The sequence below is a fragment of the Siniperca chuatsi genome, linkage group LG19 (genome assembly GCF_020085105.1).
Source record: "Siniperca chuatsi isolate FFG_IHB_CAS linkage group LG19, ASM2008510v1, whole genome shotgun sequence".
Lineage (NCBI taxonomy): Eukaryota > Metazoa > Chordata > Actinopteri > Centrarchiformes > Sinipercidae > Siniperca > Siniperca chuatsi.
Window position 1 is genome coordinate 17,772,437 of NC_058060.1, and position 14,039 is coordinate 17,786,475.

Consider the following 14,039-nt stretch of genomic DNA (forward strand, 5'->3'; position numbering starts at 1 on the left):
CTTTCACATCCCTTGCATTCCTTAAAAATGTAATCATTGACACTGAAGACAAGTTGACCATTTTAGTTAAGAACCATGATGGAGGAAGTATTCAGGTCCTTTACTTATAGCAATAGTACTATAAAAAATGCTCCACTACAAGTAAAAATCCTAGATTCTCCTTTTTACTGAAATACATAATCATCAATTAAATATATACATAATCATCAATTAAATATATGTAAATTAAAAGTAGTCACTATGCAGAATTGCAACCTTCAGAGAGTATAATATTATATATTTTGTATATAGTAAATTTTTCAATTATTACTGTATTACTGATGCTTTAAGCAGTAGTTTAAGTTGTAGCCGGTTAAAGTGGAGCTAGTTTTTAATTTCATACTATACGTTGGGTAGTTTAATCTGTAACAAAGCATCATATTTTAAAAGCAAGTCGTGTTTTCTTTGTAAAATCTTAATCTGCGAAGTAACTATTTAATTGAATAAATGTAGTTGATTAAAAGTACAATCTTTCCCTCTGAAATGTAGTGGAGTAGAATTACAAGTATCATAAAATGGAAATACGTAGGTACAGTAAATAAGAAAATGTATTTAGTTACTTTCCACACTGGTTAAAAGATAATATAATACTATAAAACCACTTGCAGTCAAATCACATCCCTAAATAATTAGCATTCAGTCCCCTTGATAGACACGCAGACTTGAGCTACAGGTAAACACAGTTCAATGAAACGCTAGTGAAGCAAAGAGTCAGTATTTAAGAGTGCACTACAGCGTTGCATGATGAAGATCTATTTAATAGCTTCACTGCTTGACATTGATCCCTCAAGATGGATGTTCTGTTGTCATTACTCATGAGTGAGTATAACTTGACAGGCAGTTAAAGACTTTCCTCCATTATGGCATTGAAAACAGGAGCTCTGTTTGTCAAGTTAATTGACTGCAGAAAGGGTAAAAGTGAAAAAAAGAGACACTGATGAATTAAATTAGACTCAGGCTGATTCATTTGCTCCCACAGTGCCTAGTGCCACAAAATGACAAAGTATAATGATTTAACATCAAGATAGTCAATTGTACCAACACACTCATTCTGAATTTGCATTATTTTAATATGACCACTGTAACCACAGCTAATGCACATTACGTGTGAAAACAACACTGTCTCAGCTTAGAACAACTAAAGAACATAAAAAATGCATGCAAAAAGCAACAATGAGCTTAGCAGCACAAGTTAATTAAATTGTTTCCATGACAAGCTGTTTGCCAAGGCAAGCAAGTGGAAATGGCTGATTATTGGAAAAATATTTCAAAAACATGTTGGCTAAACACTGCTGCTTGAATCATGCTAATGTGACATTCTAAGAACCTACAGTAAATACTCACATGGTGCCTCTTTCAGATAGTGCTTCAAATAAACATTTAATAAGCTTGCCTTGTTTATTAGATATGCCTCATTCTGCAATGCACATGTGTGTTGGCCTGATTACTACAACAACATTATCAGTAGAAAACATTTCCTTATTCTTGAGGTTCGAATTGCCTTCTTTGAAAGCTAATATCAGACTTTCTTCTATATTTCCAAATCATGGTCCACACCTTGGCAATGACACAAAGTCAACAGACTTGGTGGCTGCTGACACAACTTATCTCAAGCAATAATCTTTTAGCTAATGATTTGCTGCAATGGAAAGCTGTGACTAAACTTAAAAGTCAGTGTATGTAGCAAGCTTACTGGCAAGCAGGCCAAAAATACACTCAAATACTTAAACAGTATTAGAAAGAAAAAGCAACAGCACATGGAGGTACCTTAAAATTCTGGGACCATTTTGGTGATTTGGTATTGTATGTAAATGAAAAAGTTATTAATTACAAACGTGTTATTCATAACTTTAATTAATGATGGCTGCATACCACTGAGGTGTTTCAGTAATATTATGATATAAGCATGCTTGCTAACTGGCATGGCTTACTGGGATACAATGGATATAAAACTGATAGCCATTGTTTGTTATCACCTGTGCTTTTCCTGCTATGACAAGTCAAAATATATGTTGTGTAAAAAGTACACTCATGCACAGTATCATAGTTATAAGAGGGCTTTTTAAGTATTTACTGTAAATATGTTTTCACATGTAAACAGTATATTTTGATTTCAAAACAAGCTAGCAGACACACAGCCCTGGCTTTATTAAGTTGTTAAGGCTAGCGCTATAATGTGTTAGCAGTGTGTTAACAGTTGCCTACTTAGAATTGAGATGGAGCACCATTAGCATTCATTTTGGGTTTGGCCACCTTTTGTTAATAAGTGTAAGACCAAAATTCACTTTCCTCTTTTCTGCTCTGGTGTCCACCATCTCCTGAGAAAATATCTGGGTCTTTAGCTAAACATTTAACTTTACTTGCTAGCTAACTGAACCAACTGACAAAGCAAATGGTTAGGTTGCTGACCCGTTTAGATTTAAGCGCAAAAGAGGTAATATGGATTTGACATATCTGACCTGACACTTGATCAAAATGCTATCTTTGTTTCCTAACAACCAATTAGCACACTACTAAAATCTACTAGCTCAGACTGGTGCAACCTGATTCAGTAAATCTCTCGTTTGAAACTAGTTAGCTAGTAGCTACTTACTAAGAACTTAGGAAGCACTTGACGCACAAACTTAGAAATGGATTTACAAATAGCTGGCATGGTGCAACCCAATCTTGAATTGTTAGTCTAAACGGATATTTTCTTGTGTTTATTTTCTCTCATTTTCCCTTTTGCCAGATTTTGATTGAAGGTACAGTTGGAGATGACTTCAATGGAGACATTGCCATTGATGACCTTTCCTTCCTGGACTGCGACCCATATGAAGGTAACAGAAAATCAGAACCTTTTAGGGCAATGCTGTTGTTCTCCTACTTCCCTTATTTTCAGTTTCCACTCTTCCTTGTTCCAGGAGAGCTCCCTACACCGAATACCACAACCCCTGCAGTGACCACTCCAGCCCCCATAGTTCAGCCCCACAGCTGCCCTGATGGAGAGTTTGCGTGTAGGGCACATGGGGAGTGTGTTGCCAACAGCAAAGTGTGTGACTTTAGACAGGATTGTTCTGATGGCTCAGATGAATTAAACTGTGGTAAAACATTTTTCTTTTCTTCTCTCAGAATTTCTACATAGAAAGCTTTTTATTGCATTATATATTATTTCATAATGCTGTGTCTTTCTCTTTTCTCTTTCCCTTCCTCTGACTTCTATCATGCTTTCCTGTATTTCCTGCCCCTGCCTTCTCGCTACTTATTTACCTTTCTCTATCTGCAGTGAAGGAAAGGTGCGATTTTGAAGGCGGTGACACTTGTGGTTGGACGGGTGTCGACTCCTCTTTGGTCCCAATCCACATATTTCGCTGGTCACCTGACCAAGGGGAGAGCATTCATGATGGAGAGCAGTACCACCGTCCTATTAATGACCACACCCTGTGAGTACCAGCAAAACAATTTATGTTACACTAATATCTTTACAGATCATCTTTAGAGCTGAAACCATAAGTCAATTAGTCGATTGACAAACAAATTATCTGCAACTACAATTAACAAAAATGGCAAATATTCTCTGATTCCACCTTCTCAAACTATGAGTATTTGATGCTAGTAAAGTGAATATCTTTGGATTTTAGACTGGTGGTTGGATAAAACAAGCCATTTGAGGATGCCATCTTAGGCTCTTGAACATTATGTTCTGACATTTTATAGACAAAAAGATTAACGATTAATTAAGAAAATAATGGGCAGATTAATCAATAATGAAAATGAATATCTAAACTCAAATTGGATAACCTCAAAATATCGAGTGGTGCTCACTGCAGAGCCAAATGGGTGGAGCTTAACCTAGTCCAGCTAACTACTTTAGCAACAAGAAAAGCTATCTGTCCAACAGGAAACTCCGTAAATCACCTCTGTACTGTATTCCCTGTCGGTCTCGGAGACTGTGTTCGGTTCTGGTCCAGCCATGTTCACTGAGAGGCTGATCAGCCCTGAGGTGCCAGGAGCAAAGAAAACCACCACAATACTGTATTCCCTGTCCTCAAACTGGCCTCCGACGGTCTTGGGGTGCGGCTGGACCTAGAGGCTCTGCAGTGAGCAGCCTCTCCAAAATATTCATGTTATCCTTCTGTCCCTAAATTGATAGCGAATGTAGAAGAGCTGAATAACAACTAAGGATTCAAGAGAACTTTATTGTCAAGCGCACAGTAGGGATGAAACATCAAGAAAAGGTATAAAGTAGAAATTCATATTAATTATTGACTTTTTCTAATGGAAAGTGAGCTGAGTGAGTATGGCCTGTAGCTGTAGCGGATAGACAGTGACCTGATTGTCCTTATCTATGTTTTATTGAGTGGACAGTGAGAGCAGAAAATGGCAGTGCACTGTGACCACTACATTTCAGTAATTTCTTCCCTGCAGATCTTCTTTCATCACCTCTCCGTCTGCCTGAAAACCCTCCTTCCTCACTCCTGCAGCAGCCTTGACTGGCTCTCAATCGATAAGGCACGAGTGAAATGGAGAGGGGAAGTTGTCTTATTTAACCCAAGTGGAGCCACATCTCTTATGGGAATTTAATAAAGTGAAGCAGAAAGGGCTGGTGCAGATAATGGCATGATGCGGAGAGTGTGAGGATACAGATGAGGTCTGTGAAAGCAGTTATAGCACTACTCATCTTACTGTTGTTGGTTTTGTGATTGGCAGTTTATAACTTGCTGGCTTATGAGCTAGATGAACAAGTATCAATAATGGTAAGTAAACTGTTGTCAATAGGACTTCAACAACTGTACTGATTATTTTCAGTATTGATCAATAGTCATTGCCAGTCATTTTCTTGATTGACCGATTCGTCTATAAAATGTCAAACGATAGTGAAAAAATACCAATTTTTCAAAATGGCAATTTCTTAAAGCCCTAACTGGCTTCTTCAAATCACTTGTTTTATCCGACCAACAGAACCCAAAGATATTTTTTGTTTACTATCACATAAGATGAAGAAAAAAATCATATCCTCACAATTGAGAGGCAGTAACTAGAGAATGTTTGGCTTAAATGCTTGACCAATTACTTTAACAAATAATCAGTTATCAAAATCATTGCAGATTAATACTCAGTCGATTGATTAATCGATTATTCAACTAACTGTTCCAGCGCTAGTTGTCATAACCGAAAGCAAACATGGTCAGAGCTATGAAAATAAGATCTAAGTTGTCTTTAAAGTCCCCCTCCACTTCACTTGGATGTTTGACCTTCACTGTGCAGAATGATGAATGTGCAGAGTTTGACACTTTTGTCTGTTTTCACATTCATCTGCTGAAAGGGGAAAGTTTCTCTGTGCTCACCTTAAATCCAAGTGTAACACGTGTTTGTACGAGCATTATTTGTGACATCACAACTAGTTTGGAGCCAATCTTGGTCCAGTATGCTACTTACACAAGTGTTATGTGGGAACTTGAAACCACAAGTACACAGTACATGGACTTTACAGTGAAGTAGGGGACGTCTTGTGTCCAGAAGTCCAGTAGCTATGCTAACTTAACATGAACAAACAGAACTGAACAGACTAAACTAACCTGCACTTAAAGGGGAACATGCCTAAATAATGGCTTATCAGGCCATTTTTGAAACAAAGGGGTAACACAAAGACAAACACAACCAACTAAACTACAAATAAAACAAAGCAGGACAATTAGTCTATCGGTTTAAATATTTTAACAATTAACCAAAAAACGAACATACTCTAAAGAAATAAACAAAACCTCTAAACTATAAGTTCCAATCCCCCCCATGATGTGCGGGCACTTGGTACAGTCTGATTGGCCATGTCCTGTATTTAACAGCTCTGCCTTAGGGGCCCATCTTTTTCTCAGGCCTAACAAGATGTCCCTCCAGCAGCAGCAACTAGCAGCAGCACCCTCAGCACGGGTAACTCAAGAAATAGAAATCAGAACAACTTAAGGCAAATTTAACTAAAGACCACTAAAATGTCACTGTACAGAAGTTAAATAAATGCACGCTACAAATAGAAACTAATGTACTGCCGACAATACTAAATATAGTATGATGTATGAAACAAAATAATTTATCTGTTTGCTGATGTGCAATGGACATCAACAAACTAAATGAGGAGTAAATTAACTATTAAGTGAAAACTATGAAGAAAACTAAGGTGAGTGTAGCAGGGTTTAAGGACATTTAAGTCAGTCGTGTGGCAGCAGGTGCGACCGTCGCATTTATACATCTTAAAACAGGTTTGAAAGGGATCTTTAAATTTACAGGAAACCAAGTAAAATAGGAGAAGGAACCAAACAAGTGACAATTTTTAGTGAATTTCATATTGCAGAAGAGAACAAGGTTTGTTAAACATTATAAAAGTCACCCAAAAAGACAAAGACTGTGCAGAAAGGGTGCTCAGCTTTAAAAATATACATCAGGACTCAGATTAGAAAAAGGTCAAAGCAATCCAGAGGCCTTCCTCAGAGCAGTAGTGTTTAATTGAAGGTCACTTTTTATACAGGAAATCAATACAATGACTCAATAACGATGCAAACTCTCAATTGATGTTAAAATTCACTGCTGGACTCACAAGTTGGGGATATAATTATTCTTGTTCGGTACTTTCTGTCTTTCCTCTGATAGAGGCAGTCCAGATGGCTGGTATATGTGTGCAGACAGTTCAAATGGCGGCTATGGTCAAACCACTGACCTCCAGACACCTGTCATCTCCTCCACTGGGCCACAGTGCACCCTGGTCTTCTGGTACTACATGAGTGGATTCACAGTTGGATCACTGCAAGTAAGAAGAGTGAACATCCTGTGCTCAGTGGGAGAATACTACTCCGTGTAAAGGGTTTCACCAGAAACTCGTATCTATTGTTCTCACAATATTTGCAGGTGCTGTTGAAGTATGGAAACATCTCTCATGAGGTTTGGTCTCAGACTGGTAACCAAGGCAACAAATGGAAACGAGGGGAAGTGTTTCTGGGCTTATCAAACACCTTCCAGGTCTGTAAATTATTTTGTCACTTAGAGACACTTTCAAATGTGTTTTATATAACCAGAATTAATGCAGTGACATGGTTTGTATTGCATTTCTTTGTAATCAATAATACTGCATGTTTTGCTCTTGCATTGGGTGGTATTAGTTCCCCACAAAGATTTTCACTCCTGTCTCTTCAGTTGCTTTTTTTTTAATATGGACTTCATCTTATAAGATGCCCTTTTATAAAATGTCAAAATAACTTGTCAAATGACTCAGGATGAATTTATCAAGAAGCAAAATAATTTTTTTTCCAATTTTCCCAGACAATAAGTGACATTAACACACGCTGTACATACAGTATACAATGACACAAATATTCCTCCTAAATCAAATCATGTATCCTACTATGTGTCTATTGCCACAGCTCTTTCTCGTTACTGATTAGGTATCTCTTTATGTGTCCACAATTTACTTTGACCAGTATGATTTTGTTGAAGGCCATAAGATGCTTGCTCCATTGCTAAGAATCCATATATTATCACCTGAATTATCACACACGAAAAAGATTTAATCTTAATATAATAATAAATAACTCATTTAATGACCCAGGATGAATTTATTAAGGAGCAGAAAACATTTTATGGTAGTTATTGTGACTTTCTTTATTATCAGGGAACCAACTGCTGCTTTTATTGACAGAATTATAACAGAAATATCTGAGTGTGACATGAAGAAAGTAACTTCTGCTTGAACAACAACAATTATTCATTACTTGCTTTTCTTAACTCTTAAACTGAGCAAATTTGTGTAAGACTCTTTTGGGATATAAAAGAGATAACGTGACAGTGAAGAGCCCTTTTGACATATTGTGTATTCCAGTGTCATCATCACTTTTACAATAATAGACATGTGATTCAGATTATTGACATTCAGTTTGAACTGAAGGACAGCCTCTTAGACTGTGCACATCAATGTAATTGGCCTAATTTCAGTTACGGCAGGCTAAATTCGACACGCAGACTTGATGATCAATGATGAATTGATGGAGTCTAATTCAGTCTAATGAGTCTTAACTTGTGAGTCTGACAGTAATCAGAGTTGCAATCCCTCCATGGTGTCTGCCTGCTGAGGTTATTCCAGGTCAGTATGACAACAGACACACACACACACACAGACGGAGGTCCTGTGTCAGCCCTGGGGGCTTGATTGCACGGGAGCAGTCGACTCTTTGACCAAATAGCGCGGCCTTTGCACATATTTCTATGATGCACATTGTCAGAACACAGAGTCAGATCTGTGCTTATGGTCCAATCAGCAGCTGATGGGTCACACCGAGCAGCTATGAGTCCAAGTGCCCTTTTCCTCTTGTCTCTGAGCTATTCATCAACTGGCTGCCCCAAGACGCAGATTCATTAGAACAGCAGCTATCGGCTCTGTTGTTTCAATGTCTTGACTGATGATATTAAGCATCAACCCTGGTGCCCAAAAATATAATTGTTTATATTAGAGGCAGGACTAAGAGTTGATCCCAGTTCTGTTGTCTTTTTGTCAGGTGGTATTCAGGGCGAAGCGAGGGATCAGCTACATGGGCGATGTGGTGATAGATGATGTCAGCTTCCTGCACTGCTCCCCTCCTCTTCCTTCAGACCAGCCGTGTACACCTGAGCAGTACGCCTGCGCTAATGGCCACTGCATCCCCCAGGACAACCTGTGTGACTTCATCAACCACTGCGGGGACAACTCTGACGAGGACCCCTACATCTGCAGTGAGGCCTCCTCTAATGTCTGACTGATGACACCCTGCAAAAGATTAATTTTCAGATAATTGGATAGCCTGGATGGATTATTTTTTTTATTGCTGTCTTTCAGAGGGCTTTAGCGGGCGCTGCAGTTTTGAGTTTGACCTCTGTTCCTGGCGTCAGTGTCGACAGGATGACTTTGATTGGCTGATCAAAGCGGGCAGCACTCCGACAGTTGGCACCGGGCCATCAAGTGACCACACCCTGAGAGACCCCTCGGGGCACTACCTCTACCTGGAGAGCTCCTTCCCCCAGGCAGCCGGAGACATCGCCCGCATATCAGGACCCTTACTGAGCCGCAGGAGCTCACAGTGCAAGGTGAGGTGGAGGTCAAAGTGCAGAAGGCAGGGGTCAGGCAGCAAGGTTATTTTTACTTTATTCTTCAAACTGGGAAACAAGTTAGTACGATGCCATTATTTAAAATATAAACACAAGATCAATATATGGACAATTTATTTTTGCATTGATGCTCCCTTGAGAACTGTAATTTTTACAGGTTCTGCATAGAATATATGGCTTAAAATAAACAAATACTACCTAGTAAAACTGAAATGCAAAAAACTATAACAATTAGAATAGATGGAATAAGTTAAAGACACACTAAAAACAGTAATAAATATTAGCACTCCTGTGGCTTCCCTGACATAAATGCTGAAATGTATTCTGTGAATCTAATTTGAATGCTTCCTACAGTTTGTTCCATTTTAAAGTGACAAAAAATCATAAGCTAAAGCGTATTTCCATTGGTCTCTGTATGGCATTTTTAAAGTGTTGTTCAGTGCTATAATGATTAAGGAGGCAGCGGAAACAGTGTTATAATCAGCTGTGAACCCTAATAGATTTAAATTTTATTTAGAAATTCAGAATATAATTTTTTAGTTAGTAAATAACAAAATGTAAAACTGACCAGCTTTAAATTTCTGTCCATTTCAGAAGCTAAATGCTTCCTTAAGGAAATGTACACGAAGAGCTGAATTCAACGCTTTTGGAATATTTACAGTAATGACATTTAAAGTTTTTTAGTTTGACTTTTGAGAAATGCACTTTCCTGCCGAGAGTTAGATAAGAAGATCAATAACACTTCTGTGTTTGTCTATCTGGAGATGAAGCTACAGCCAGGAAATGTTTGATTAGCTTAGCATACAGACTGGAAACAGAGGGAAACAGCTAGCCTGGCTCTGTCCAAAGGTCACTGATTAACAGGTTATATCTCGTTTGTTTAAGTGTAAAAACAGCAAGTTGTGGTTTTAGGAGGGATTATATTCTGGACCATTAAACAAATAATATATAACGTGTTAATGTTTCCCCCTTTTTCCAGTCTTTATGCTAAGCTAAGCTAACTAGCTCCTTGCTGTAGCTGCATATTTAGCAGACAGACATGAGAGTGGTATCCTCTCATCTAACTCTCGGCAAGAAAGCAAATAAGTGCATTTCTCAAAATGTCAAATTGTTCCTTTTTTTAACAAGGTAGCCTTCGGAAATGAATGTTAAAAACATGACCATCTCTGAATGTCATTTTTATTCTTGCATTTACAATTTAAATGTGTTGTAACTAAACCAGCAATTAGAAATTGAGTATATGTGCTTGTGCAGTTTGTAGTGTGTGTGTGTGTGTGTGTGTGCACGCGCGTGCTCCCAGCTGTCAGCCTGATGCTCTATCGCGAACGATGACTTGATTGACTGCGCGGTTTGCTCTGTGCGTCTTGTCTGTCTTATCCCACTCTTGACCTGTCAATCAATCACGCAGTCAGCAAAAAGGCACCAATTAAACTGAAGGGAGGGCTGTATGTGTGTGTGTGGGGAGGGGGGGGACGACAGGCAATATCTCTCCTGAGATGGAGGGTGTAGTTGTGCTGCTGTAGCTCATGAACACGCCTCCATTTGGAGAGAAAACCTATAAAACATGTCACTGTCTCAGTGCTGTATGATGGAGAGACACAATTTCTCTCCAAACTTTATTAAAGACAAGGATTGAAAGGAAAAAGTGCATTGATCTAGTCACAAGGCTAACATTTAATTACCTTTATAGCCCCATACTTTTGGTTTCTTTCCATATTCTGCCTTAAGGAGTAATGGTTATTCGGGGGAGAAAGGAAAAGTGGAAAACATAATGGAAAAGAAAGCGGTGTCAGTGTGCGAAAGAACACATAATATGTCTATGTAGTAGTCGGTAACAATATGCCTGTTACTCATTTTGTTTGCAATACTGCATTTTTCTTCAAATATGTTGTTGCAAAATGAGTTATTATGTAAATCAGTCTGGGAACATTTTGAAAAGTATCATTCACATCTGCACATTCTGTAAGTCAGTGCCTTATTTTGACATATTTTTCATTTTCCAGATGCGTTTCTATTTTCACATGTCTGGAGATGGCATCGGGACCCTCGGCGTGTTCAGGAAGAGCGAAGGACATCATCATCTCCTTCTGAACCTGACGGGAGATCAGGGCAACTACTGGCAGATGAGGGAGATCCCGCTGAGCTCCACCAGGGACTTTCAGGTCATGTTTGAGGGCAAGGTGGGCCGAAGTCCAAAGGGTGACATCTGCCTGGATGACATCACTTTCTCTCCAGGGTGTCTGCTCGCCTCCTCAGCTGGAGTAGAGGACAACACTCCTCCGCCTCTTGCAGGTACACTCTACTTTGTCTCCCTTGTTTTTTATATGCTATGCTTGTGTTTTTTCCCCCCTCTGCTCCAACTGTGTTCCTCCACCCTCCCACTGAATCCCACCTCCTACCCAACCCCCCTTTGGACTCAACAACGTGAATAACTGCTATTAGAATTTTTCACGTTGTTGTTTCCAGGGACTAATCTCTTTGGTATTATTATCGGTATTATTATAGGACTTGCATCCATCACATTATATCTAAATTTGATTTACTATAAGCCTACCCTCTCTTTGAATTGCCCTTTTAAAATGTGTCTTTCATTCTAGGGGAACACAATGTCACTTTCAGTCCCCCACTTTGATTTGGTTTGGACTGAAATATCTTAATAGCTATTAAATGGTTTGCTTTGAAATTTTGTACAGACACAACTTTTGGTGAACCCAGGACTTTTCCTCTTGCGCCACCATGAGGTTAACATTTTTGGTTTTTAGTGAAATGTTTAACAACTATTGGATGGATTGCCATTAAAGTTGTTTCAGCCAATTATGTTGATTTGTAATAAATTTATAGATCACTGTACTAATCTTAATCTTGCGCCATCATCAAGTCAAATTTTATATATGTCCTTTGGTTTATGAGCAAATACTTGCAAAACTGTTGACATTCCCATCAGCCTCAGCTGTACTTTGTGTTTCATGCTAATCATCAAATGCTAGCATGCTAACACACTATGCTAAGATAGTTATCATGGTAAACATTATACCTGCTAAAAATCAGGTTGTTAGCTTTATCACTGTGAACAAGTTGACTTGCTGATGTTAGCATTTAGCTCAAAGTACTGAAGTACAGTCTCACAGAGCCACTAACATGGCTTTAGGTCTTTTCCTTATGCGCTTTTTTGTTGGGGATTTTTTTCCTTGTCGTCTTAGATCAGAAAATGTTGATTTGGGCCGGCCTGTAAAGCCTAATGAAAAACTGTAGTATGTGTGCACTGTTGCTAGATAACAATAGTGACCTTAGACAACTTCAATATAGTATAAGCTTAAGTACAAAATTTCACAGTAGCAGTTAGGTTCAGTAGACAAAGACTAAGGTTCAACAAGGCACTGTCCTTGGGAAACAAGAATTACAGTGAAAAGCCTGTATATTTCAGCCAAAGACTGGAGCCAGGGTGTAGCTGGAACATATTGGTTTTTATTATTGTTCCTGAAAGAACTAGCCAACTTATAATGGCTTTTTAATCCCATTGTGACAAGGAGAGTGCTGGGACTGCAGTCTTCTTCTTACTTTTAGTAAATAACTGTGCAACTGTATCCCTTTAGGGCTATTTTCCTATATGAGAATATTTCAAAATACTGTCAAAAATGACTGACTGTGTGAAAAGAACATGATGTGGAGCCCAAGTGCCAAATTAGATTATTTTCCTGATTTAGGAAAGATATCACATTACTACAATTTAGATAATTGCAGTTTTGATGACTTTTACTGTAATAGTGTGCACATATGAGCAATCAGAAAATGATTGGCTGCTGGGATATTAGAACCGTGTCTTCATTTGGAGGGTGAAAATTGTCAGTTTCAGAAATGTATGCAATATTTATAAGGAAAACAATTAAATTCAGCTAGTCTATAGGGCATGACCAAAACATGTGTTGGATCTCCTGGAAATTGAGCACATTCATATCTGTTGGTTGTCTCTGTGTAAACATGCAGGTCTTGCATATATGGGTGTTAACCCTTTGCTTTTCCACAGGGGACATGTCTTTATTAAATGTAAAAAAATATGAAATTAAATATTTGAGCAAAACACTGAATCACATTCTATATTTTTCACATCTGAGCAGCCCCTCATTAACATCCCATTTCAACCAGAATAATGTTGAGATATGAAGAAAAAGCACAATAAAAATGCAATTTCCTTGTGAAATGAAGCAAAAATGATTGAATGACATGAAGGCAAAAAGGTTGAATGACAATTTTCTGAAACTCCGCTTGCTTGACATACTGAGGTCCCACACCTCAGTGTTTGTCGCTGTCCATCTAAGCACCAACTAAAGCAAGCCCCATCATTGTCTGTATCTTAGACTAGGGAACTATTCAGCTATTAGATGTTCCTCTTCATCCCTTGTGTTCTTTATGAGGGAACCCTTTGAGAGGCGAGAGAAAACAACAAGAGCTGATTTATTGCTATTGTTACTGTGGCTGTAATTGCCCTATTAAATGTATTGCCTTCCTCTTGTACTGGATGCCGGGGAGTGGAGCGAGTTTCTGGATTGTCTGTGTTCAGAAAGGGATGAAACTGAAAAGCTGTGTGGCCCCTGAAAGAGTCTCCTTATCATTTTGAGATGACCAGAAGGCTTCTCTTCAGCAGCAAAGGTGTGATGCGTAGGATTTTCCTTACAGCTGTGGCTTTCTCTCACTTGTTTCACTGTCTCTCTGCGTTTGTCAGTATAAGTGCTTACAGTGAATAGCTCCCACATAGTCGGGCTATTAATCAGTCACTAGAGAGCTCTGAAGTAGTGCGGCCTCGCTGGGATGTAACGCAGGTCTGCGTGCTAATGATGCTTTCATGTTAGTGCTGTTACATTGAGCATCTCACCAACAGTTTATCATCTTACTCTCCT

The 14,039-nt window shown here is 38.7% G+C and overlaps 1 protein-coding gene across 4 annotated transcripts in view; it reads left to right on the plus strand.

Moving 5' to 3' along the window:
• The window catches only part of malrd1 (MAM and LDL receptor class A domain containing 1), a 56,428-nt gene that overhangs the window by 13,470 nt on the left and 28,919 nt on the right, over positions 1-14,039 (plus strand). For all 4 annotated transcript variants that reach the window (XM_044177226.1, XM_044177229.1, XM_044177227.1 and 1 more), the window contains 8 exons: positions 2,771-2,858; positions 2,943-3,122; positions 3,305-3,461; positions 6,664-6,820; positions 6,919-7,029; positions 8,559-8,772; positions 8,876-9,123; positions 11,148-11,436. In XM_044177226.1, coding sequence (XP_044033161.1) covers positions 2,771-2,858; positions 2,943-3,122; positions 3,305-3,461; positions 6,664-6,820; positions 6,919-7,029; positions 8,559-8,772; positions 8,876-9,123; positions 11,148-11,436 — 1,444 coding nt within the window. The remainder of the gene's footprint in view (positions 1-2,770; positions 2,859-2,942; positions 3,123-3,304; positions 3,462-6,663; positions 6,821-6,918; positions 7,030-8,558; positions 8,773-8,875; positions 9,124-11,147; positions 11,437-14,039) is intronic.